The sequence below is a fragment of the Scyliorhinus torazame genome, chromosome 10 (genome assembly GCF_047496885.1).
Source record: "Scyliorhinus torazame isolate Kashiwa2021f chromosome 10, sScyTor2.1, whole genome shotgun sequence".
Lineage (NCBI taxonomy): Eukaryota > Metazoa > Chordata > Chondrichthyes > Carcharhiniformes > Scyliorhinidae > Scyliorhinus > Scyliorhinus torazame.
In genome coordinates, this window is record NC_092716.1 from 116,711,165 (window position 1) to 116,736,046 (window position 24,882).

Genomic DNA, 24,882 nt, shown 5'->3' on the forward strand with positions numbered 1-24,882 from the left:
GATGAGTAGTAAAGCAAAAAGTACAGAGGATACAGGAAGTCTGCAGAGGGATTTGGATAGGTTAAGTGAATGGGCTAGGGTCTGGCAGATGGAATACAATGTTGACAAATATGAGGTTATCCATTTTGGTCGGAATAACAGCAAAAGGGATTATTATTTTTGTGAGGGCCACAAAGAATCCAGCACGAGTTTTAAGGATACAAAGAAATAACATTTATTAACCATTACATATATATACATTAAGAAGTCTTACAACACCAGGTTAAAGTCATTCACCTGAGGAAGGAGCAGCGCTCCGAAAGCTAGTGATATCGAAACAAACCCGTTGGATTTTACCCTGGTGTTGTAAAACTTCTTACTGTGCTCACCCCAGTCCAACGCCGGCATCTCCACATATATACACAACAGCTGAAGCAACTTCGCTTGCTGCTCACTCCTTCCTGCTGGTTCCAAACTGGCCAGCTTTATTTATACAGAGAGTCTGCTAATGATTTTTCCGCCCCCCTCATGAGGGAAGCTCATACTCCCACAGGATTGTGGGATTGTCATTAGCCCCCAGCCAATGGTAAGCAGCCAGGCTATAACATTACTCCCCCAAAGTCCAAGGAATCCACCGAAGACCCTGACGAAGGAGGGCGTCGGACTCGTTTTGCCACAGGTCGGACACCATTTGCACAAGGCGCTGGATCGGGCCACGTGTAACGAGATGGAGACCAGTGCTTCCGTGATGAACGGCGCAACGGTTGTACATCCACGGCCCGTGGGCCAGAGGATTCCCCCTCTGATACATCCTGTGTCTCCATCTCAGAGTCAGAGTCTGCTGCCTCCGTCATCTCGGCGTCTCTATCTCCACGCGGTTCTGTAACGACCTGCGCAGGCTTTGAGTGAGGCACCAGAGGAAGATTGTGAGGACGACTTTCCATTGTCTCTGGTCTCTGTGGCTGTGGAAATGAGCTCCGGGGGCGGGGAACCTTTGGAAGGGATAGTCTTCTGGATCGAACGTGGTCTACATGTTTGCGCTGGAGACGACCCTGGGCTTGCACCTAGTAAGATATAGGGCCCGTTTGGCGAAAGATTACGCCAGGGACCCACTGGGCACCACCAGCAAAATTCCGAACGAACACTGGGTCACCGGGCGCAAACTGCCGAATCGGCCAATGCCGAGAAAAACCATGTCCCTGCCGTTCTTGTGTGCGGCGTACATTTACGCCAATGTCCAGGAAAACCATACTAAGGCGGGTGCAAAGTCTCCAGCCCATTAGGAGTTCTGCGGGAGCTACCCCAGTCACCGCATGGGGGGTGGCCCTATGCGAAAACAAAGAACGAGCCAGTCTCGTGTCCATTGACCCGGGAGACTGCTTCTTCAGGCCTCGTTTGAATGTCTGCACTGCGCGCTCTGCCAACCCATTTGAAGCTGGGTGGTAAGGGGCAGTGCGGATATGGCGTACGCCATTCATCTTCATAAACCTCGCAAACTCCTCACTTGTGAATGGAGTGCCGTTATCCGTGACCAGCACCATGCGTACTAAAAGACAAACGCATCTTCTCAATTGTTGCGCAAGACATTGTGCCTAGCAACTTATGCACCTCCAGCCATTTAGACTGGGCGTCGATTAATAGAAGGAACATGGATCCTTGAAAAGGGCCGGCGAAATCTGCATGCAAGCGCACCCAAGGCCGCCCTGGCCATTCCCAGTGATGTAGGGGCGCGGCCGGCGGAAGCTTCTGATGCTCCTGGCAAATGGAGCAGTTTTGGGCCACCTTCTCAATGTCGGTGTCGAGGCCTGGCCACCAGACATAACTCCGGGCCAACATTTTCATTTTGGTCACACCTGGATGCCCATTGTGCAAGTCCCCTAGTATCAGCTCCTGGCCTTTTTCCGGGACAATCACATGCGTCCCCCACAAGAGGATGCCGTCATCCACGCTGAATTCTGACAGCTTGGAGGAAAATGCCCGCAACTCGCCTGGGAGCTGTCTATGCTCCCCACCATACAGGACTATGTGCCGAACCTTTGACAGGACTGGCTCCGTCTGGGTCCACTCACGGATCTGTGATGCCGTGACAGGCAAGGTGTCCATAAAATTTAGGGTTGCAACCACCTCACCGGTCGTGGGGGTTGACATGGGGCCGGTCGATAAAGGCAATCAGCTCAGTGCGTCGGCATTCGCTATCTGCGTTCCTGGTTTGTGCTCCAGAGAATACTCGTATGCAGCGAGCAACAAAGCCCAGCGCTGGATCCGTGCAGAAGCAATGGGCGGTATTGGCTTATCCTCTCTGAAAAGTCCCAGCAGAGGCTTATGATCAGTCTCGATAGTGAAGTGGCGGCCATACACGTACTGGTGAAAACATTTCACCGCAAAGACCACTGCCATGCCCATTTCACGATCTGCGCGTACTTTTTTTCCGCTGCAGCCAATGTGCGGGAGGCGAAAGCTATCGGCCACTCGGCCCCGTTCTCCATCTTGAGGGAGAGGACGGCCCCAATTGCATACGGGGATGCATCACATGTGACGAGCAAAGGCTCCCAGGATCATAGTGGGTTAGTAACCCAGACAACGACAATTGTTGTTTTACCCGCCGGAAAGCGGTTTCTTGCGGCTGACCCCAAACCCAGGTGTGATTTTTCTTTCGCAGAAGGTGAAACGGGGCCAGCATAGTTGCCAGATTGGGGAGGAACTTCCCGTAATAGTTTACGAGGCCGAGAAAAGAACGAAGAAGCGAAGTGTCAGTCGGGGCGGGGGCCTGTTGAATCGCGCGCACCTTCTCTGCGACGGGGTGCAAACCTTCGCGGTCCACCCGATAACCTAGGTAGACTACTTCCTTCACCTGAAAGACGCACTTTGTGCGACGTAAACGGACTCCAGCCTCTGAAAAGCGTCGAAGGACAGCCTCCAGATTTTCCAAATGTTCCTGCTCCGATGTCCCTGTGATCAAAACATCATCTAAGTAGACAGCGACACGCGGTAAACCTCTCAAAATGCCCTCCATAACGCGTTGAAAAATAGAGCAGGCAGAGGATACTCCAAAGGGCAAACGTGTATATTCATACAGGCCACGGTGTGTATTGTTATATATGGTCGGGAGGCAGGGTCCAGCTCCAACTGAAGGTAGGCGTGACTCATACCTAATTTTGTGAACAAGAGTCCGCCTGCAAGCTTCGCGTAGAGATCCTCTATGCGAGGCATTGGTTATCAGTCGAGTCGGGAAGCCGTATTCACTGTAAGTTTATAGTCGCCGCACAAGCGAACTGTGGCATCTGGCTTCATTACAGGTACAATTGGTGCTGCCCAGTCAGCAAAACGGACGGGCCTGATAATACCTAAAGTCTCCAAATGAGTGAGCTCCCCTTCTACCTTCTCGAGCAAGGCGTAAGGCACCGGGCGCGCCCGGAAATAGCGCGGCGTGGCTCCTAGTTCAACTCGGATACAGGCTACAGCACCTTTTATTTTCCCAAACCGGGCTTGAATACATCTGGGTATCGTCCTAGCACTTCTGTCAACCCTCCAGAAACTGTTTGGAGGATGTGCTGCCACTGCAAGTGCAAATGGCACAACCAGTCCCGACCCAACAGGCTGGGCCCATGGCCGCGCACCACGATAAGTGGGAAACACCCCTCCTGGCGTCCATAAACAACAGGGGTCATCGTAGTTCCTGCAATGTCCAATGGTTCCCCCGTGTAGGTGGCCAACCTGGCCTGTGTGTCGGTTAATGTAAGGGTCTGTATACCCTGCTTAATGCGATCGAATGTCCTCTGGGCGATCACGGAGACCCCTGCGCCAATGTCCAACTCCATCTCAAGTGTGTGACTATTGACCTGTACTGTCACCTTAATGGGGGCCACACGGGGAGCTGCCACACAATGCAGCTGCAGGCAGTCATCCTCCGTCTCCACGTCCTCAGGAGTAGTCGCCGCAGGTTCATCCACATGGAAGGTACGGCCCCTGGGCTGGTCCCAGTTTCGGTCAGAACGACGGCGCCACTGGCGCCCCCAGGACCGGCGTCCGCAATGGGGTCGGCGCCTACAAGTCTGACATGGACATGGCTCCTCATCCATTGGTTCTGGAGAAGGCTCCCTTCGGGGAGGAATGTCCGACGGCCATTGGTGTCGATCCGGACGTTGCCTCGCCCAAGGTACCGCAGGAGTGCGGGGGGACATGTTCGGATGGAAGGGGTTGCGCCCCAAGGCATGCACCTCCATTCCCTGTAGCTCCTGCACTTCTTGTTCTGTGCTCTCTCGGACAATACTATTTGAATGGCCTGTTGAAAAGTCAATGTTGGCTCAGCTAACAACTTTCTTTGGGTGGCCGCATTGTTGATATCGCAAACCAAACGGTCGCGTAACATTTCTGACAAGGTCTCACCATAGTCACAGTACTCCGCAATCCTGCGTAGCCTGGATAGAAAGTCGGCAAGGGATTCTCCTGGGGTCCTCTCAGCGGTATTAAATCGGTAACGTTGGACTATCGTGGACGGGGTTGGGTCAAAATGTTGCCCCACTAAGTTCACAAGTTCATCAAACGTTGTGGTGTCCGGCGCAGCTGGGTATGTAAGGCTACTAATCACCCCAAACGTATACGGGCTGCAGGCGGTGAGCAATATGACCACCTGGCGCTCGTTTTCGGTGATATTGTTTGCCCGGAAATAGTAACACATGCGTTGTGCGTACTGGTTCCAGCTTTCCAAACGTCCGTACAGAGGCATGGTGTAATAGAAAACAACTTGCAACCTGTATCCAACAAGAATCCAGGGAGGTGGCTTCCGCAGTGTAGGCAGCTATTCACTATAACCCTCGTCGCCAGTTTTGTGAGGGCCACGAAGAATCCAGCACGAGTTTTAAGGATACAAAGAAATAACATTTATTTCCAGTAACATATATATACAACAGCAGCAGCAACAACAAGTAGGCTGCAAGTGTTGGGCACACTGGATAAGTGGGGCTTGTTCAAGGATCAGCTACTGCGTGTTCTTGATAAGTATGTACCGGTCAGGCAGGGAGGAAGGCGTCGAGCGAGGGAACCGTGGTTTACCAAGGAAGTGGAATCTCTTGTTAAGAGGAAGAAGGAGGCCTATGTGAAGATGAGGTGTTAAGTTTCGGTTGGGGCGATGGAGAGTTACAAGGTAGCGAGGAAGGATCTAAAGAGAGAGCTAAGACGAGCAAGGAGGGGACATGAGAAGTATTTGGCAGGAAGGATCAAGGAAAACCCAAAAGCTTTCTATAGGTATGTCAGGAATAAGCGAATGACTAGGGAAAGAGTAGGACCAGTCAAGGACAGGGATGGGAAATTGTGTGTGGAGTCTGAAGAGATAGGCGAGAGACTAAATGAATATTTTTCGTCAGTATTCACTCAGGAAAAAGATAATGTTGTGGAGGAGAATGCTGAGCCCCAGGCTAATAGAATAGATGGCATTGAGGTACGTAGGGAAGAGGTGTTGGCAATTTTGGACAGGCTGAAAATAGATAAGTCCCCGGGACCTGATGGGATTTATCCTAGGATTCTCTGGGAGGCCAGGGAAGAGATTGCTGGACCTTTGGCTTTGATTTTTATGTCATCATTGGCTACAGGAATAGTGCCAGAGGACTGGAGGACAGCAAATGTGGTCCCTTTGTTCAAAAAGGGGAGCAGAGACAACCCCGGCAACTATAGACCGGTTAGCCTCACGTCTGTAGTGGGTAAAGTCTTGGAGGGGATTATAAGAGACAAGATTTATAATCATCTAGATAGGAATAATATGATCAGGGATAGTCAGCATGGCTTTGTGAAGGGTAGGTCATGCCTCACAAACCTTATCGAGTTCTTTGAGAAGGTGACTGAACAGGTAGACGAGGGTAGAGCAGTTGATGTGGCGTATATGGATTTCAGTAAAGCGTTTGATAAGGTTCCCCACGGTAGGCTATTGCAGAAAATACGGAGGCTGGGAATTGAGGGTGATTTAGAGATGTGGATCAGAAATTGGCTGGCTGAAAGAAGACAGAGAGAGGGTGGTGGTTGATGGGAAATGTTCAGAATGGAGTACAGTCACAAGTGGAGTACCACAAGGATCTGTTCTGGGGCCGTTGCTGTTTGTCATTTTTATCAATGACCTAGAGGAAGGCGCAGAAGGGTGGGTGAGTAAATTTGCAGACGATACTAAAGTCGGTGGTGTTGTCGATAGTGTGGAAGGATGTAGCAGGTTACAGAGGGATATAGATAAGCTGCAGAGCTGGGCTGAGAGGTGGCAAATGGAGTTTAATGTAGAGAAGTGTGAGGTGATTCACTTTGGAAGGAATAACAGGAATGCGGAATATTTGGCGAATGGTAAAGTTCTTGAAAGTGCGGATGAGTAGAGGGATCGAGGTGTCCATGTACATAGATCCCTGAAAGTTGCCACCCAGGTTGATAGGGTTGTGAAGAAGGCCTATGGAGTGTTGGCCTTTATTGGTAGAGGGATTGAGTTCCGGAGTCGGGAGGTCATGTTGCAGCTGTACAGAACTCTGGTACGGCCGCATTTGGAGTATTGCGTACAGTTCTGATCACCGCATTATAGGAAGGACGTGGAGGCTTTGGAGCGGGTGCAGAGGAGATTTACCAGGATGTTGCCTGGTATGGAGGGAAAATCTTATGAGGAAAGGCTGATGGACTTGAGGTTGTTTTCGTTGGAGAAAAGAAGGTTAAGAGGAGACTTTATAGAGGCATACAAAATGATCAGGGGGTTGGATAGGGTGGACAGTGAGAGCCTTCTCCCGCGGATGGAAATGGCTGGCACGAGGGGACATAGCTTTAAACTGAGGGGTAATAGATATAGGACAGAGGTAGGTTCTTTACGCAAAGAGTAGTGAGGCCGTGGAATGCCCTACCTGCTACAGTAGTGAACTCGCCAACATTGAGGGCATTTAAAAGTTTATTGGATAAACATATGGATGATAATGGCATAGTGTAGGTTAGATGGCTTTTGTTTCGGTGCAACATCGTGGGCCGAAGGGCCTGTACTGCGCTGTATTGTTCTATGTTCTATGTTCTATAACTTCGCTTGCTGCTCACTGCTTCCTGCTGGTTCCAAACTGGCCAGCTTTATTTATACAGGGAGTCTGCTAATGATTTCTCCGCCCCCATCATTGGGGAAGCTCATACTCCCACAGAATTGTGGGATTGTCATGAGTCCCCAGCCAATGGTAAGCAGGCAGGTGATAACAATTATTTAAATGATAAAATCTTAAAACATGCTGTTGTGCAGAGGGACCTGGGTGTCCCAGTGCATGAGTTGCAAAAAAGTGGTTTACAGGCGCAACAGGTGATTAAGAAGGCGAGTGGAGTTTTGTCCTTCATTGCGAAAGGAATGGAGTTTAAGACTAGGAAGGTTATGCTGCAATTGTATAAGGTGTTAGTGAGGCCACACCTGGAGTATTGTGTTCAGTTTTGGTCTCCTTACCTGAGAAAGAACATACCTGCGCTGGAGGGTGTGCAGAGGAGTTTCACTAGGTTAATCCCAGAGTTGAGGGGGTTGGATTACGAGCAGAGGTTGTGTAGAACATAGAACAGTACAGCACAGAACAGGCCCTTTGGCCCTCGATGTTGTGCCGAGCTTTGTCCGAAACCAAGATCAAGCTATCCCACTCCCTGTCATTCTGGTGTGCTCCATGTGCCTATCCAATAACCGTTTGAAAGTTCCTAAAGTGTCCGACTCCACTATTACAGCATGCAGTCCACTCCACACCCTAAACAATCTCTGAGTAAAGAACCTACCGCGGAAATCCCTTCTATATCTCCCACCCCAAACTTTATAGTTATGCCCCCTTGAAACAGCTACATCCACCCAAGGAAATAGTCTCTGAACATCCACTCTGTCTATCCCCCTCATCATCTTATAAACCTCCATTAAGTCACCTCTCATCCTCCTTCGCTCCAATGAGAAAAGCCCTTGCTCCCTCAACCTTTCCTCATAAGACCTACCCTCCAATCCAGGCAGCATCCTGATAAATCTCCTTTGCACCCTTTCCAATGCTTCCACATCCTTCCTCTAATGAGGTGACCAGAACTGCAGACAATACTCCAAATGTGGTCTCACCAGGGTCCTGTCCAGTTGCCGCATAACCCCACGGCTCTTAAACTCAAGCCTCCTGTTAATAAACGCTAACACACTACAGGCCTTCTTCACGGCTCTATCCACTTGAGTGGCAACCTTCAGAGATCTGTGGACATGAACCCCAAGATCTCTCTGTTCCTCCACATTCTTCAGAACCCTGCCATTGACCCTGTAATCCGCATTCAGATTTGTCCTACCAAAATGAATCACCTCGCACTTATCAGGGTTAAACTCCATCTGCCATTTTTCGGCCCAGCTCTGCATCCTATCAATGTTTCTTTGCAGTCTACAACAGCCCTCCACCTCATCCACTACTCCACCAATCTTGGTGTCATCAGCAAATTTACTGACCCACCCTTCAGCCCCCTCCTCCAAGTCATTGATAAAAATCACAAATAGCAGAGGACCCAGCACTGATCCCTGTAGTACACTGCTGGTAACTGGTCTCCAGTCTGAAAATTTTCCATCCACCACCACCCTCTGTCTTCTCTATGATAGCCAGTTACTTATCCAATTGGCCAAATTTCCCTCTATCCCACAACTCCTTACTTTCTTCATGAGCCGACCATGGGGAACCTTATATAGACTGGGACTGTACTTGTTGGAATTTAGAAGGATGCGGGGGGATCTTATAGAAACATATAAAGTTAAGAAGGGAATAGATAGGATAGGTGCAGGCAGGTTGTTTCCACTGGCGGGTGAAAGCAGAACTCGGGGGCATAGGCTCAAAATAAGGGGAAGTAGATTTAGGACTTAGCTTAGGAGAAACTTCTTCACCCAAAGAGTTGTGAATCTATGGAATTCCCTGCCCAGTGTCGCAGTTGAGGCTCCTTCATTAAATGTTTTCAAGATAAAGATAAATAGTTTTTTGAAGAATAAAGGAATAAAGGGTTATGATGTTTGGGCGGGAAATTGGAGCTGAGTCCACAAAAGATCAGCCATGACCTCATTGGTTGGCGGAGCAGGCTCGAGGGGCCAGATGGCCTACTCCTGCTCTTAGTTCTTATGTTCTTATGTTCTCACATTATATTTTTCTTTCCCAATTAAGGCCCAATTTAGCGTGGCCAAGCCACCTACCCTGCACATCTTTGGCGGTGGGACCCACGCAGACATGGCGAGAATGTATAAATGCCACATGGACAGTGATCCAAGGCCGGGATTGAACCAGGGTCCTCGGTGTCATAGGACAGCAGTGCTAACCACTCCGCCACTGTTCTGCCCTTCAGAACCCTCACAGCATTTAAGAAGTATCTAGATGAGTGCTTAAATTGCCAGAGCATACAAGGCTGCGGACCATATGCTGGAAAATTAGAATGGAATAGATAGGTGCTTACTGCCGCCTACGGCACTGAGGACCCGGGTTCGATCCAGCTCCCCTCCGACCCGAGGTTAGCCCAAGGGCCCTATGGCACCGACCAGGAGAAGGGGTGCTAGGTGCCAATCCGGAGCCATCCTACAGAGTGGAGACAGCGGCCACCACCTCCCCTGATTCACCGCCCCCCTGACAACGGCACGGCTCGGAGTCCGCACCCGGAACAGAGTAGCATGGCGGGGCATGTGCTGCCAACAAGTGCCAGGGCCCTCCCGCCTCAGTGACCCCAGAGGACGCCCACCAGGGGCATCGAAGGCCATGGGACACACTAGGCAGCAAGCTGCCTGCACTCTGATGTGTACCCTGGGGACACACCTAGACACAGCGGTATAGCACGGAAGACTAAGCACTTGGAGGATCACTGAGAGGGCACTGGGGGTAGCGGGGAATGGGGAGGGTGGGTTTAGTGGGGGGAAAGGGATTGGGGAAGGTGGGGCGGCACTATCGGGGACCAGGGACAGTTGGTGATACATATGTACTTCATTAAAAAAACACTGAGAGATATGATGCCTCTGGCACTTTCTTCCACAATTCGGACTGACCACAAATCCCCTGCCCCTGTACCCCCCTGGGAATTGAATGGAAGTCGGTCCTGGATGTCGTCCAGCAACCCCACCAACCCAGGCCCACCCTCTGGTGGCGGAACTATCCCCAGTGCTGGGGCCCAGCCCCTGAGTGATCGGATGTTGGCCGCTGCATCCGTGGTGTTGTTCTTGCAGTGTTCAGGCACAGCGTCCAGACATCACGGTTTGATTGGATGCTGGGCAATAACTTTCTCATGCTACACAGCACACCTGTTCAACGGAATCTACTTGGGAGCTGGGAGGTGCTCATTTAACTATGACTGCCAATTCCCGATTAGCAACAGCCTTCAGCCGCACGATCAGAGGCCTCCATGGTCAGGAGGGAGTTATGGGTGATCGGTGGGGCAGACAGGCAGGGGATGGGGTTGCCCTCATTGTCATGATATTCAAACACACACATCATGATAGACACACCAACAGACAAATCAGCACACACACAACACGACAACCAATCATAGACAAGGACAGAGACAGTAAAAGAGAAGAAACACGACACACTACACTCATAACGACGGTACATGATCCAGGGGTGGAATTGCAGTTCTGCTGCACTGAGAGACCCAACCCATGGGCAACTCTTCCTAACCAATGGCAGCCCACCCCAAACGAGGCTGGCCCCCTCGGGGTTGGGTTCCCCCACTCCCTGAGCACCAGGGCAGCAACCCCGATGATGTTGCTGGCAATACGCTGAAATGAAGTTACTGTGAAAATCCCCTCGCCGCCACACTCCGGCGCCTGTTCGGGTACACAGGGGGACAATTCAGAATGTCCAATTCACCGAATAAGCACATCTTTCGGGACTTTTGGGAGGAAACCGGAGCACCCGGAGGAAACCCACGCAGACACAGGGAAAACGTGCAGACTCTGCACAGGCAGTGAGCCAAGCAGGAATCGAACCTGGGACCCTGGCGATGTGAAGCAACAGTGCTAACCACTGTGCTACCATGCCACCCATATTGTGCGCGGATATACGGAAAAGGCAGAGGAATGGCACTATGGCATGATGCTCGTTTGGAGAGTCGGTGTCGGTGCAGACACGATGGGCCGAATGGCCTCCTTCTGCACTGTAACAATTCTGTGATTTGCTGCAGTTGAGGAAGGGAACATGGGAGAGATTTTTAAAGAAACAATTTCACACCGATTATCTAACAGCCTAACAGAGTAACTCCTTCCCATTCACTGCCATGCATAATGGATCAAACTGCTTCTCATACTCACTGAATAGAATTGTATTGGATCAAACCCTTTTCCATTCATTACTGTTGTATCGGGTTATGTTGGACTAAATCACAACTCATGTCGTTGCCAATATTGATTCATTATAAATAATGGGCAGAGAAGGTGTCAGAGTCGATATTAAATAGATTCTGTGATAGTTTTTAGCTTCGTCTGTTTCAGAAGCAGAATGCCTGCTGTGGGAAATGTTATTCAAAGAGGAGATAGTCTAGAATTACATATCCACAAAGCTAAACTCAGAGCATGGAAATTAATCAATAAATAGATGGGATGTCATTAATATTTAGATTTCTTGCCAAGCACACGTGTCATAATGAGTAGCCAGTACACATTTCCGAGTTGCAGGTTGCACCTCACCAATCTACTGGAGCTCAAACTAATACTGGGCGCTATTCTCCGGCCTAGTTGCGCTCTCACTCGAGTGAACCGAGGCCAGTGAAAAGCAGGAGAGGATGCCAGGCGCCAAACCATGTGCGATACAACTGGCCAGCTCCTGTAGGCAAAATCGGGATCCCGCCGTAGTCATACAATTAACGGGAGCGACCCATATCCAACGGCCTCCTGTCATTCAGCGGCCTCCCCAGCAAGTGCTCATGCTGGCGCCGATTAATACTCCTTTTTCAAACCATGAACCTGGTGGAAGGGCTTCTGCGGAAGCCGAGGTGAGTAGCCATCTCTAGTCACAGACAAAGAGCCCAAGGGCACTGGGCTTGCCCGCATTGTGGAAGAAAGTGACAGAGGTGTCACACTAGTTGTGGTGAAGGATTTCTAATGTGTCAGAAGTGTCCAACAATGCCCCACTCACCCGATGGTGTCACCCCACTCTCCCTCCAACCTGCTCGCCCCCCACCTCACCCCTACCTACCATACCCTCCCCCCGTACCCTCAGTGATCCTCAACGCGCTTTTACCTTCCTTGCACTACCTCTACGTCTAGGTGTGTCTCCAGGATGCACATCAGAGTTGGAGACAGCCAGCTGCTTACCACGTCTCATGGCCTTCGATGCCCCTGGCGGGTGTACTCGAGGGGCTCTGTGGCCGGAGGGCCCCGGCTCACTTGTCAGCGCCACATGCACAGCCGTGCCGCCCTGTCCCGTGTGCTGGCTGTGAGATGCAGCCTAATCAGAAGAGTGGAACTCAGGGGAGCTGGTGGCCACCATCCCCACTCCATGAGACGGGTGTTGGCACACAGCGCCCTCTCCTCCCGCTCAGTGTCCCATGTTGCCCTGGGGTTCACCTCGGGACGGAGGGGCAGCTGGTTCGAGCTCCTCGGTGACTGGGCATTCTCTGCAGCACCTCGGCAATGCCCACCTGCGAGTGGAACAAGCTCCGCAGCGCCTCGGCCATTCCCATCTGAGAGCGGGACAGGTCCCATTGAATCGCATCGAGGTCTGTCTGATATTGAGTCATATCCCCCAGTGAGTCAGACAGCCTACCAAGACCCTAAGCCGTGGCCGTTACCGACTGCGCGACGCCTTGCACACCTTCACTTTTGCTGCTGACAACATGCCCCACGCTCTCCACTGCGTTCACCACCCGAGCAGTGTTGGCCTCGGTGCCACGCATTGCCAGCTACCTCTCCTGTACCCATAGACCCTGGGACTCCTCCAATCGGCTATGGGCCTGCTGGGGTGTTGCTAACCTCTCCGTCTGAATGTCCCGGCCGCTCTCTATCATTTCCATCAGCTTCGGTATCGCATGTTCCATGGGCTCAGCATCTGGCTGGGACCCAGCTGGGTCCTGGGATCCAGCTGACCTCCGACTGCTGTCTCACCTGGTCGTTACTGCCTCCACCTGATGTACATCAGCAATTGTGTTGTGCTCACCAGATTGTGCCCCAGAAGCCTGACCATTAACATTGCCCACCGAGGTGGGTGTCTCTTCGCTGGCGGGCGGTGGGGATGACAGCTGTTATGCTCTCCTCTGAGGTGGTCTCATGGGAGGCAAGGGAGGAGGCCACCCCTGATGGGCCGGCACTGTCAGCTGGGGGACCTGCGGGAGAATGGACATGTGGTCACTGGGGGGGGATGGGTCAGTCAGTTTGGCAATAACGACTCACGTTTGACAGGTCCTCCGGGTGGAGCCTTGTGAATCCTCACCACTGCGGAGTGCGTCAACCTCCACATTGGTGACCGCTCTGCCCTCGGCCACCCCATCATTTCCAGGGCCCATTCCACGAGGGTCATGAGGATTCTGGGGCGAAATTCTCCTACCCGCCCCGCCACATTTCTGCGTCGACCGGCCGGTGGGAGTCTCCATAACACCAACCGGTCAATGGGGTTTCCCATTGTGGGGCAGCCCCACGCCATTGGGAAACCCCCCGGTGCCGGCAGAACGGAGACTCCCGCCGGCGGAGAATGACGCCCCTTATGTCTGACACCCCTCTGCCAATCTGGCCCACTCCAGGCGATTGTGGGAGAGCTTCTCCTGCAGAGACACTGACAGTCCATCGTCAGCCGCACGCGTGATTCACAGTGGTTGGGAGGCTGGTGAAGGAAGAATTGGGAGGGGGTGAAGGGTGTGGTGGGGGCTGCATGTAGGATTGGATGCTTGTATGGGGGCAGAAAGGTCTTGGGGGCGTGGGGGCTGACATTGGTGTCAACTCACCCGTGCTGCCGGTACAGGTCATTGACGTTCTTTCGGCACTGGAGGCCATCCTCCTGGTCACATTTCCCGAGCTGACGGCCACTGCCACCCTCCAGGACCTTTGGGGGAACTGGACATCCCTCCTGGTCTCCACCGCATCCAGGAGTTTGACCAGGTCTGCATCTCCAAACCTTGGGGCTTGTATTCTTGGTGCCATCGCCGTGAGCAGAGTGGGGTTGGCTGTGCATGTACTGTTTACGTGCTGCTCGATCTTGTTAGCAGGGGGCTGGTGAGCGCTGTCCCGGCGAATCGGCTGGCGAGCCTTCAATTGCGGCATCAAGCCCGTGGGGCCTCGTTAAGTGGACCAATAAACATTGAATAGCTTCCAGGCCTCGCCGGGCCAAGTTTCAGGAAGCTCGCAGCAATACCCGCTCGCTATCAGTTAGAAATCTTTCCGGAGATGTGCACCCATAGAGTCTAACTGGGTAGAATTACCTGAACCTTCGGAAGGTATTTGATGAAGTTCCACAAGTGATGCTTCGAATGAAATTTAAGAATGATCTAATTGAGAATTAATTAATAAATATTACAAAAATGAAAACAGAAAGGAGATCCTGAACTTCAGCTTCTTTCTCACTGTGTGCCTTTAACGAGTTTTGATTGACCTTAATCCCTTTTGCTCATCAGGTGTATGAGAGTGGGACAAAGCTGGACCAGTTTGTAACTCGATTCCTGTTGAAGGAGACAGCCAGCCAGATTCAGTCCCTGCTGACCTCTGTGGAAAGTGCAGTTGATGCCATAGATGATCAGACCACTCAGACAGGGTAGGTCGATTCCTTCTGAATTATAAATCTATTCACCTGCGTTATAATATCAGTTAGCGTGTCCCAGCATGCCTATGTAAAAATCCCCTCTGGCTTGAGGTGGGTGCCCTTGTTGCCTGACCAGAATTGTAGTGCAAAATCATGGTTGACTGGATTTGGTGGCTCCGGGGTGGGGGTGGGTAAGTGATTTTTTAAACTACCTACTGGCCAAATGTCAACCAGCTGTGTCATTCACGCAAGAGTTTTCCTTCCTGCTCTCGCATTTGGCGGCCAAAATTATAATCTAGCTGCACAACTCTCAGGGGCTCTCAATCTACATATCAAAACATTACTGTTCTTCTTTTACCTTAACTTCTCTCCCACTCCCTGCATCTTAGCCACTGAGCCTGCACTATGGGCCTTGGGGCTGATGGATATGGGTTAGGCATGGGCATACCCATGTTGCGCAGTGGGTAGCATCCCTGCCTCTGAGCCACAAGCTATGGATTCAAGTCCCACCCCAGGACTTGATGGCCAAGGAAGGTGCATTCATAACACGGTCAAACAGGCTTTGTGTCAACCTGCAAATCCTTCCAATGGCTGGTGGTAAGAGCGGGGGACACTCCTGGTCAGCCACGCTTCATGTGGAATTGCACCCCTTTGAGTTATAAGCTGACCTGTTCTGGGAATGGCTAACTATAGAGACAAACAAAAGTCTGTCTTAGTGCACGGCTAGGTGAGGGAAGAGGATTGCAATTGGAATTAAGGAGCAACGGCAGGATTGGGGTACATTTCAGCCATGATCCAACTGAATGACTGGACAGGCTGGAGGGGTTGAATGGCCTATTCTTGTTCCAAATGTTCTCGTATAAATAGTTTTTTTTTCCTGCGGTATTTTTTAACTTCTCCTGAGCCCTAATTAATGTAAATTATTTCTAGATGACAATTCATGAATATGTGAACAGGAGTGGGCAAAGCAAATAACAATCTTGTACAAGCAATCTTCATTATTATTCACAACATTCTGGATCGGGGGGGGGGGGGGGGGGGGCGGGTTTGTGGATGTTTGTTGCTCAGCAACAGCCAGGTAGTTCAGTGCAGATTTCACTCTTGATTTATCAGACTGCTGCTTCACATGGATATTTGGTCGTGAAGATAGATTGTTTGTTCCTTCTCTTGGCTCAGGCATGGGAATTCACGACTCTTCCTTTGTTCTGCAAGAGTGGGAAGGATTTTGAAAAACAATCAGCAGCAATTAAGAAGCTGAATAGCTTGCCGTTCCATGGAGCTTTGTTGCCAGGTGGCCTCATGTACAACGGCGACACGTTGTGTGGGAGTGAGTTGGTCAAGACCAGAATAAACTGGGATTGTGCCTAGTGTGTGATTGACAGCTGGTGTTAGCTGGATGCTATTTAAAAATCACTTCTGCCCACAAATGGGTCAATTGTGATGCACCCCACCATTGGTAAACCCATATGACTCACAGCTTAGGCTCAAATGTAAGGAGAGGCCTCTTGCTTGAGATAGCAGGGGCACCAGTCACCTTGGACCTGCAGCTAGCGTTAGGAAAGATGGGCATAAATGAACCAATTCGCAGCAGGATATCATTCCTTCACAGCCCACCATTTTGGGATGTTAGCAATAGTAAGCAGCAGTAAGCAGCTGAAGGGAATACAGGGAATCTGTATTCCCTCCCTCTTGGCAGTAACCAGGTTTGAACACGAAGGACACAGAAGCTCCGATGTCTGTCAGTCACTATTCATTCATCCAGGCTGCAAGATAGGTCTAATGTCCTCTATGAGACAATAAGTTGCAGGGGCAGAAGAGGCCATTCGGCCCATCGGGTCTGATCCACCATTCAATAAAGTCACGACTAATCTGATAATCCTCAACTCCACTTTCCTGTTGTTATAAGCCGCATGGTACTTATCCAGCTGAGGATGATTGTTGCCTAGTGCCGATTGGACTAAGAGTTAACCAACACTAGTATAACAGGTTAGCGTCTGTCTCAGAAAGGAAGACCCCTGAGATGAATAAACATCTTTCTTATGAACTCTTCGGACACCCGATTTGCCGTTTACATCACCCGCCCTATTCACCATAACCTTTGATCCTCATATGATGAAAAATCTGTCTATCTCAGCCTTGATATATTTAAAAACCCAGCCTCCACAGTTCTCTGCAGTAAAGAATTCCACAGATTCACTACCCTCTGAGAGAAGAAATTCCTCCTCATCCCTGTCTTAAATGGGTGATCCCTTATTCTGCGGTCATGCCGTCTGGTCTGAGTCTTTCCAACAGTGGAAACAATATCTACCCTGTCAAGCCCTCTGAGAATGCAAGATGTCTCAATAAGGACGCCTCTTGTTCTAAACTCCAATGAGTACATGAACAATCTACACTGTGGTAGTGTGACCTAGTGGTGCTAGATTTAGGCTTCAGTCTCTATGGAAGCTTGGGTTCAAATCCTGCCATGGTCACAATTTCATTTGTGTGGTCAGCCAGTTGTTTAGGGTAGCACGGTATCACAGTTGTTAGCACTGTTGCTTCACAGTGCCAGGGTCCCGGATTCGATTCCTGATTGGGTCACTGTTTGTGTGAGTCTGCACGTTCTCCCTGTGTCTGTGTGGGTTTCCTCTGGGTGCTCTGGTTTCCTCCCACAAGTCCCGAAAGACGCGCTAGTTAGGTGAATTGGACATTTTGAATTCTCCCTCTGTGTACCCGAACAGGCGCCGGAGTGTGGCGACTAGGGGACTTTTACAGTAACTTCATTGCAGTGTTAATGTAAGCCTACTTGTGACAATAATAAAAATTATTATTACTATTACTCAACCTCTCCTCATAAGAAAATCCCTCCTTACCTGGGATCAACCTAGTGAACCTTATCTGGACTGCCTCCAATGCCAGCATATCTTTCCTTAGATAAGGGGACCAGAAATGTTCACAGTTGTATACATTGCCTTGTATAGTTTTAGCAGGACCTCCCGATTTTTATACCTATTCCCTATGAAATAATGGCTAACATTTCATTTGCCTTCCCAATTACCTGCTGATCTTGCTTGCCAGCTTTTGTGATTTATGCACGAGGACCACCAGATTCCTCTATGCTGCAGTTTTCTGCTGTCTTTCTCCATTTAAATAATATTCAGCTCCTATATTCTTTCTACCAAAGTGCATCACTTCACATTCCCTACATTATATTCCATCTGCCAGGTTTTTTCCCCACTCATTTAACCTGGCTACATCACTCTGGAGACTCTTTGTGTCATTCTCACCACATGCCTTCCCGCACATTTTTGTGTAATCCGCAAACTTGGCAATAGTGCATTCACTTTCCTCGTCCAAGTCATTAATATATATTGTGGATACTTGAGGCCTCAACACTGATCCCTGTGGCACTCCGCTATTTACAGGTTGCCACACCATAAATGCCCCTCTTATCCCAACTCGCTGGCTTCTGTAAGTTAGCCAATCTTCTATTCATGCTGATATACTACTCCCAACACCTGGGCTCTTATCTTATTAGCAATCTTTTGTGTGGTGTTTTATCGAAAGGTTTTCTGGGAAATCCAAATATATTACATCTACTGCTTTCCCCTTTATCTATTTTGCTTGTTACCACCTCAAAGAATTATAATACATTTGGCAGGCACAATTTTCCTTTTCTGAAGCCAGCCGACTCTGCTTGATTATACTGCCCATTTCTAAATGCTCTGCTATTGCATCATTTATAATGGACAACATTTTCCAATGACAGATGTCAATTTACCTGGCCTATAGTTATCTGTTTTTTGTCTCCCTCCCTTTTTGAATAAGGTTGCTCCATTGCCAACTTTTCAACCTTTTGGGCCTTTCCAGAATTTAAAGTATCTTGGAAGATTACTACATCGGCTATGTCTGTAACGACTTCCTTAATATCCCAGGATGCAACCCAATCATTTAATTTAATTTCATCAGGTCTAGAGGACTTGGCAGCCTTTAATCGTATTAGTTTCTTAGTGCTTTTACTCTTGTGATAGTTAATATATTTATTTCCTCCCCCATACTTTTGTCCCATGGTTATTTAGTATTTTTAGAATGCTTTTGGTGTCTTCTACTATGAAAATTGATACAAAGTATTTATTTAACTCTTCTGTTATTTCCTGGCTCCCCATTGTTATTTCCCCAGTCTCATTCTCTAAGGGGCCATTGTTCACTTTGGCCTCTCTCTTCCTTTTTATTTATTTAAAGAAGCTCTTAATGTCCATTTTTATATTACGTGCTAGTTTACCCTCATAGTTTATCGTCTCCCTCTTTATTTATTTTTGGTCAGCTTTTGTTGTTTTTTTAAACTTTCCCAATCCTCTGGTTTAACACTAATCTTTGCCACACTGTTTATTTTTAATTTCAATTTAATACTATCCTTAACTTCCTTGATTAACCATGACTGATTTATCCCCTTCCTAGAATCCGTCTTCCTCACTGGGATCAATCTTTGTTGTGAATCACACACTATTTTCATAAACCTCTGCCATTGCTGATTAAGCGTCTTTCTTGCTGAACACCTTTCCCAGTTCACTCAAGCCAACTCTGGGTCCTCATTCCTTCGTCATTACCCTCATTTAAGTTTAGCATAATTGTTTTTGACCCAAGTTTCTCATTCTCAAACAGAATGCTAAATTCTACCATGTTAAGATCTCTGTGTCCTAGGGGATCTTTGAGCCTGAGATTGTTTATTAAACCTGCCTCATTACACATTAGCAGATCCAAAATAGCCCTTATTATTTCTTACCTCCACCCATATGGCTTCTACATCTTCCGATCCAAAATCATTTCTTGCTTTCGTACCTATTACATCTCATATTAACAATGCTACTCCACCATCCTTTCCTTCCTACCTGTCCTCACAAAAAGTTACAGAATCCTGAATATGTAGGTCCCAGTTTTGATCTCCATTTTCATTTTGTTACTTTCAGAAACAGGGAGGACCTTCATTGGGGTCAATCCCTCTCCCCTCAGCAATATTACTAGCTTCTTTCCTCTAACAGGAGGATCGGCCAACAGCTAGTCTCCTGCACTGAATGAAGTTACTGACCATAGAACATAGAAGGAGTGCAGAAGGAGGCCATTCAGCCCATCGAGTCTGCACCGATCCTCTGAAACAACACTCCATCGAGGCCCTCTCCCCGTAAACCCATCTAGCCTTTGAACATTAAGCGGCAAGTTAGCATGGCCAATCCACCTGCAGATCTTTGCACCGTGGGAGGAAACAGGAGCACTCGGAGGAAACCTATAAAGACACCGGGAGAATATGCAAACTCGACACAGACAGTCACCCAAGGTCAGGGTCGAACCTGCGTCCCTGGCACTGTGAGGCAGCAGAGCTAACCACTGTGATTCCCTTTTATTTTTATTATTACTGATAATAGTCTGCTGTATCAACCTGACTATTAATAAAGAGTACATTTATGTCCACACTGACATGGGACAGAGTAAATCTGAGCTGAAAAGCAGGAAATTCCAGACCTTTAGGCTGGAGTATTCAAGGTGAGAAGATCCCTGAAGGCTTCAAATTATGAGCAATCCTGAAAGTTCAACTTAAAAAAAAAAAAATCTGTTGAATGACGCTGATTCTGCACTCGATCTTGTTATAGCTGAACTCGAACTAGGGAAAGCAGCAAGTCAGCAACATCTTGTACCTCCAACCACATCTTTTCTGGCTGCAAATGGAGGGTGACACACTGTCTCTGCCTTCTCAACTTCAACAACTTCCCATCTCCTGGAATTCCTGTGACCCTTTCTCCAGCGACTAGATTTTCTGCTGGTCCATGATCTGGTCTCCTGTTGTGTCCTCTTCCAATGCCTCTTATCCATTGTTCAGATGATGTCGACTGCCCTCGCGATCCAGCCATAGCCAGGAATTCGACTTGTCTTCCTTCCCTGCACCATTCCCGCTTTGGGAATTTCTAGGAGCTTCTTGAAACTTTGATCGATTAGAGTGATCGCTGCCTTTGGCGCCAGGGCATTGAGAGCTTGACTGGGGTTCAATTGCATGAGTTCTCAGACTCTGTCATTGAAAAGGGAGATTGGCCTTGTCGGGCCGCACAGAAAATGCAGCCAGGTTGAAAACTGGGGGCAGAAGGGAGTGAGAGCAAACTGTGTAGGCTGCACTCATCCAATCTTCTGATTTCCCCTCCTCTGTATCGGCACAAATCGGGCCCTGAAAATCCAACTCTTATTTTTCAATAAAGGGAGCAAAATATATAAAAATAAAGACCAGGGGCGGAATTCTCTGGAAACGGCGCGATGTCCGCCGACTGGCGCCCAAAACGGCGCAAATCAGACGGGCATCGCGCCGCCCCAAAGGTGCGGAATGCTCCGCATCTTTGGGGGCCGAGCCCCAACATTGAGGGGCTAGGTCGGCGCCGGATGAATTTCCGCCCCGCCAGCTGGCGGAAAAGGCCTTTGGTACCCCCGCCAGCTGGCGTGGAAATGAAATCTCCGGGCGGCGCATGCGCGGGAGCGTCAGCGGCCGCTGACGGCATTCCCGCGCATGCGCAGTAGAGGGAGTCTCTTCCGCCTCCGCCATGGTGGAGACCGTGGCGGAGGCGGAAGGGAAAGAGTGCCCCCATGGCACAGGCCCGCCTGCGGATCGGTGGGCCCCGATCACGGGCCAGGCCACCGTGGGGGCACCCCCGGGACCAGATCGCCCACACCCTCCCCAGGACCCCGGAGACCGCCCGCGCCGCCTTGTCCCGCCGGTAAGGTAGGTGGTTTAATTTACACCGGCGGGACAGGCATTTTAGCTGCGGGACTTTGGCCCATCCGGGCCGGAGAATCGAGCAGGGGAGCCCACCAACCGGCGCGGCGCGATTCCCGCCCCGGCCGAATATCCGGTGCCGGAGACTTCGGCAACCGGCGGGGGCGGGATTCACGCCAGCCCCCGGCGATTCTCCGACCCGGCGGGGGGTCGGAGAATCTCGCCCCAGAAAACCTCTTCTCCCAGGTTCCATTAACCTATAAAACTTTGAACTTTCACATGAGAATGAAATGCTCGCATATTCCGAGGCAGGAAATTTTCAGCTGGAAATTTAAGCACAGCGTCGTTCCACTGGGATTGATTTCTGGGTCTCCGCAGGTAATTTCCGGTGATTGGGAAATGAGTCATGATGAGAAATCAGGGAGAGTCCGAGAGTAACGTGAATGTTGACCAGTTTTGATAAATGGAGTGACGCCATCTCCATTGTAACAGGTTCTATGACAGCAAGACCAGCCATGGAGTGGTGGAGAGTTGGTACAACCAGCAAGCCTCATGCAACTTAACCAACAACAGAATGACAGCAAGGGATAAAAAGCTGAAAACCGATTTAGGTATGTGTGTGTCAGCAGGCTGGGTATGGGTTACAGTCACTCAGGTAAGTGTAAGTTACCCAGGAAGAGATTAGTTTACAGTTCCTGGGCCACGTGCGTCACCACGATTAGGACGACTGTGTGTTGGAGCTACCAATACTCTTTGTGTACTGTCCATAGAATCCCTACAGTACAGAAGGAGATCATTCAGCCCATCGAGGCTCCCCCGACCCTCTGAAAGTGCACCACAGCTAAGCCCATCCATGTGCCTTATTCCCATAACCCCACCTAATCTGCATATCTTTGCACACGAATGGTACAATTTTGGCATGGCCAATCCACCTAACCTGCACATCATTGGACTGTGAGAGGAAACCGGAGGATCTGTAGGAAACCAAGCAGACAATGTGGGAATATGCTAATTCCACACAGACTGTCACCCAAGGTCGGAATTGAACCCGGGTCCCCAGTTCTGTGAGGCTGCAGTGCTAACCATTGTGCTGCCCCCCTGCTGTCGACACATTGACACACATACCTGTGATTTGAACTCCATGCCCCAAGGAACTGTACTCCAGTGAGAGTCAGCATCTTCAGGAGTAGAGGCAGGGTTCACTTGAAATCAAAACACACTTCCCATTGAATTTAAACAACACAGAGTCCCTACAGTGCAGAAGGAGGCTATTCGACCCATCGAGTCTGCACCGACCTTCTGAAAGACCACCTCACCCAGGCCCTGCCCTATCCCCATAACCCCATTCATTATTTATGGTCAATCCACCTACCTTGCACATCTTTGGACTGTGGGAGGGATCTGGAGCACCTGAAGGAACCCTATGCAGACACTAGGAGAACGTGCAAACTCCTCACAGTCACCCAGGCCACAATTGAACCCAGGTCCCTGGCACTGTGAGGCAGCAGTGCTAATGCGTTACCCTGCCTTCCTTGATAAATGGCCATCAACTTCAAAATGTTACAGTTGACAAACTTAATATATTTATAATTCAGAGTAGGATGAATCTACCTGGACTTTAAATTAAAGCGAGAATTGATGTGATTGCATTTAACGAAGATGTGGAGATGCCGGTGTTGGACTGGGGTGAGCACAGTAAGAAGTCTTACAACACCAGGTTAAAGTCCAACAGGTTTGTTTCGATGTCACTCGCTTTCGGAGAGCTGCTCCTTCCTCAGGTGAATGAAGAGGTATGTTCCAGAAACATATATATATAGACAGATTCAAAGATGCCAGACAATGCTTGAAATGCGAGCATTAGCAGGTGAAAAATGAAATGAAATGAAAATCGCTTATTGTCACAAGTAGGCTTCAAATGAAGTTACTGTGAAAAGCCCCTAGTCGCCACATTCCGGCGCCTGTTCGGGGAGGCTGGTACGGGAATTGAACCGTGCTGCTGGCCTGGTCTGCTTTCAAAGCCAGCGATTTAGTCCTGTGCGATTAAATCTTTACAGATCCAGAGATGGGGTAACCCCAGGTTAAAGAGGTGTGAATTGTACCAAGCCAGGACAGTTGGTAGGATTTCGCAGGCCAGATGGTGGGGGATGAATATAATGCGACATGAATCCCAGGTTTAACAAAGTGTGATTATGGTTAGTGGGATGGATTGATGTGTTTTCTGTCTGCAGAATATTGGTAGGTCTGTGAGGAGGGGGAAGAGGATTTTATAGGCATCAGATTCAGAAGGCATAATTGTTTAGTGATGACACTTATAATCTTGATATATTTAAATCAGTGGAACACTCTGATATTTTGTATGTAGTAATATTTCATACCACACAATCTCTGACTCAGATATGTTTTTAAATAGGGTTTCACCATACTCATTGTTAGATTGTGATATGAAGGTGGAGGAGGGTCAATAATGTGGGCTGCCGATATTTATTAAGTGCTAGTCTTTGATAATGATTCGAGTTGTCATTTCATCACAATGATGGGTGATTACTTTCTCTTGAATGTAATATTCCTTTATGAGATATTATAATTAACACCACCTACTGATGATAGTATCATCTCATATCAGCAATGTACCTTTATACATTGCCACAGACACCAAATAAGGAGTGAAGCAACTTGGGGGTGTACAAGATACTAGGGCTGGAGGAAAGCAGAGTTTTTGGAGGATTCTAAAACTAGAACAGGGTGAGGTCATGGGAAGATTTAAACATGAGGATAAGTATTTTGGACCTTGTGGGATATTGGTCTGTGTGGCTCAGTATGACACCAAATAACAAACTTACTAAACTGCCGATTTGGAAACATTGTATTGCAGACGTTAATCAGGGCTCGAACCCAACTGTGCCCACCCTAGGAGCGACTGATAGGGACAGTGTAGAGGGAGCTTTACTCTGTATCTAACCCCGTGCTGTACCTGTCCTGGGAGTGTTAGATGGGAACAGTGTAGAGGGAGCTTTACTCTGTACCTAACCCTGTGCTGTACCTGTCCTGGGAGTGTTTGATGGGGACAGTGTAGAGGGAGCTTTACTCTGTATCTAACCTCGTGCTGTACTTTTCTTGGGAGTGTTCGATGGGGACAGTGTGGAGGAAGCTTTACACTATGGACTGACCTGATTAACACTACGCCCCTGTCTGCTTCACCCGATGGCGGTGTTTGTGTAGTTACATTATGTACCTTGTCTTGCCCTATTATGTATTTCCTTTATTTTATTTTATTTTCATGTACTTAATGATTTGTTGAGCTGCTCATAGAAAAATACTTTTCACTGTACCTTGGTACACATGACAATAAACAAAATCCAAATCCACTGTATCTGTGTGGTCCTATCAAACACTTCCAGGGCAGGGACAACACAGGTTTAAATAGAAAAGCCAGTTAACCTGGTACAAATGAGGAATTCAATCAGAGAAGCAGGGCCATATGATATCAGGTGCTGCATT

The 24,882-nt window shown here is 49.1% G+C and overlaps 1 protein-coding gene across 2 annotated transcripts in view; it reads left to right on the forward strand.

Annotated features, from left to right (window-relative positions):
• The window catches only part of necab2 (N-terminal EF-hand calcium binding protein 2), a 384,124-nt gene that overhangs the window by 253,260 nt on the left and 105,982 nt on the right, over positions 1–24,882 (forward strand). For both annotated transcript variants that reach the window (XM_072518659.1, XM_072518658.1), the window contains exons 6-7: positions 14,530–14,666; positions 21,877–21,995. In XM_072518659.1, the coding sequence (XP_072374760.1) occupies positions 14,530–14,666; positions 21,877–21,995 (256 nt within the window). The remainder of the gene's footprint in view (positions 1–14,529; positions 14,667–21,876; positions 21,996–24,882) is intronic.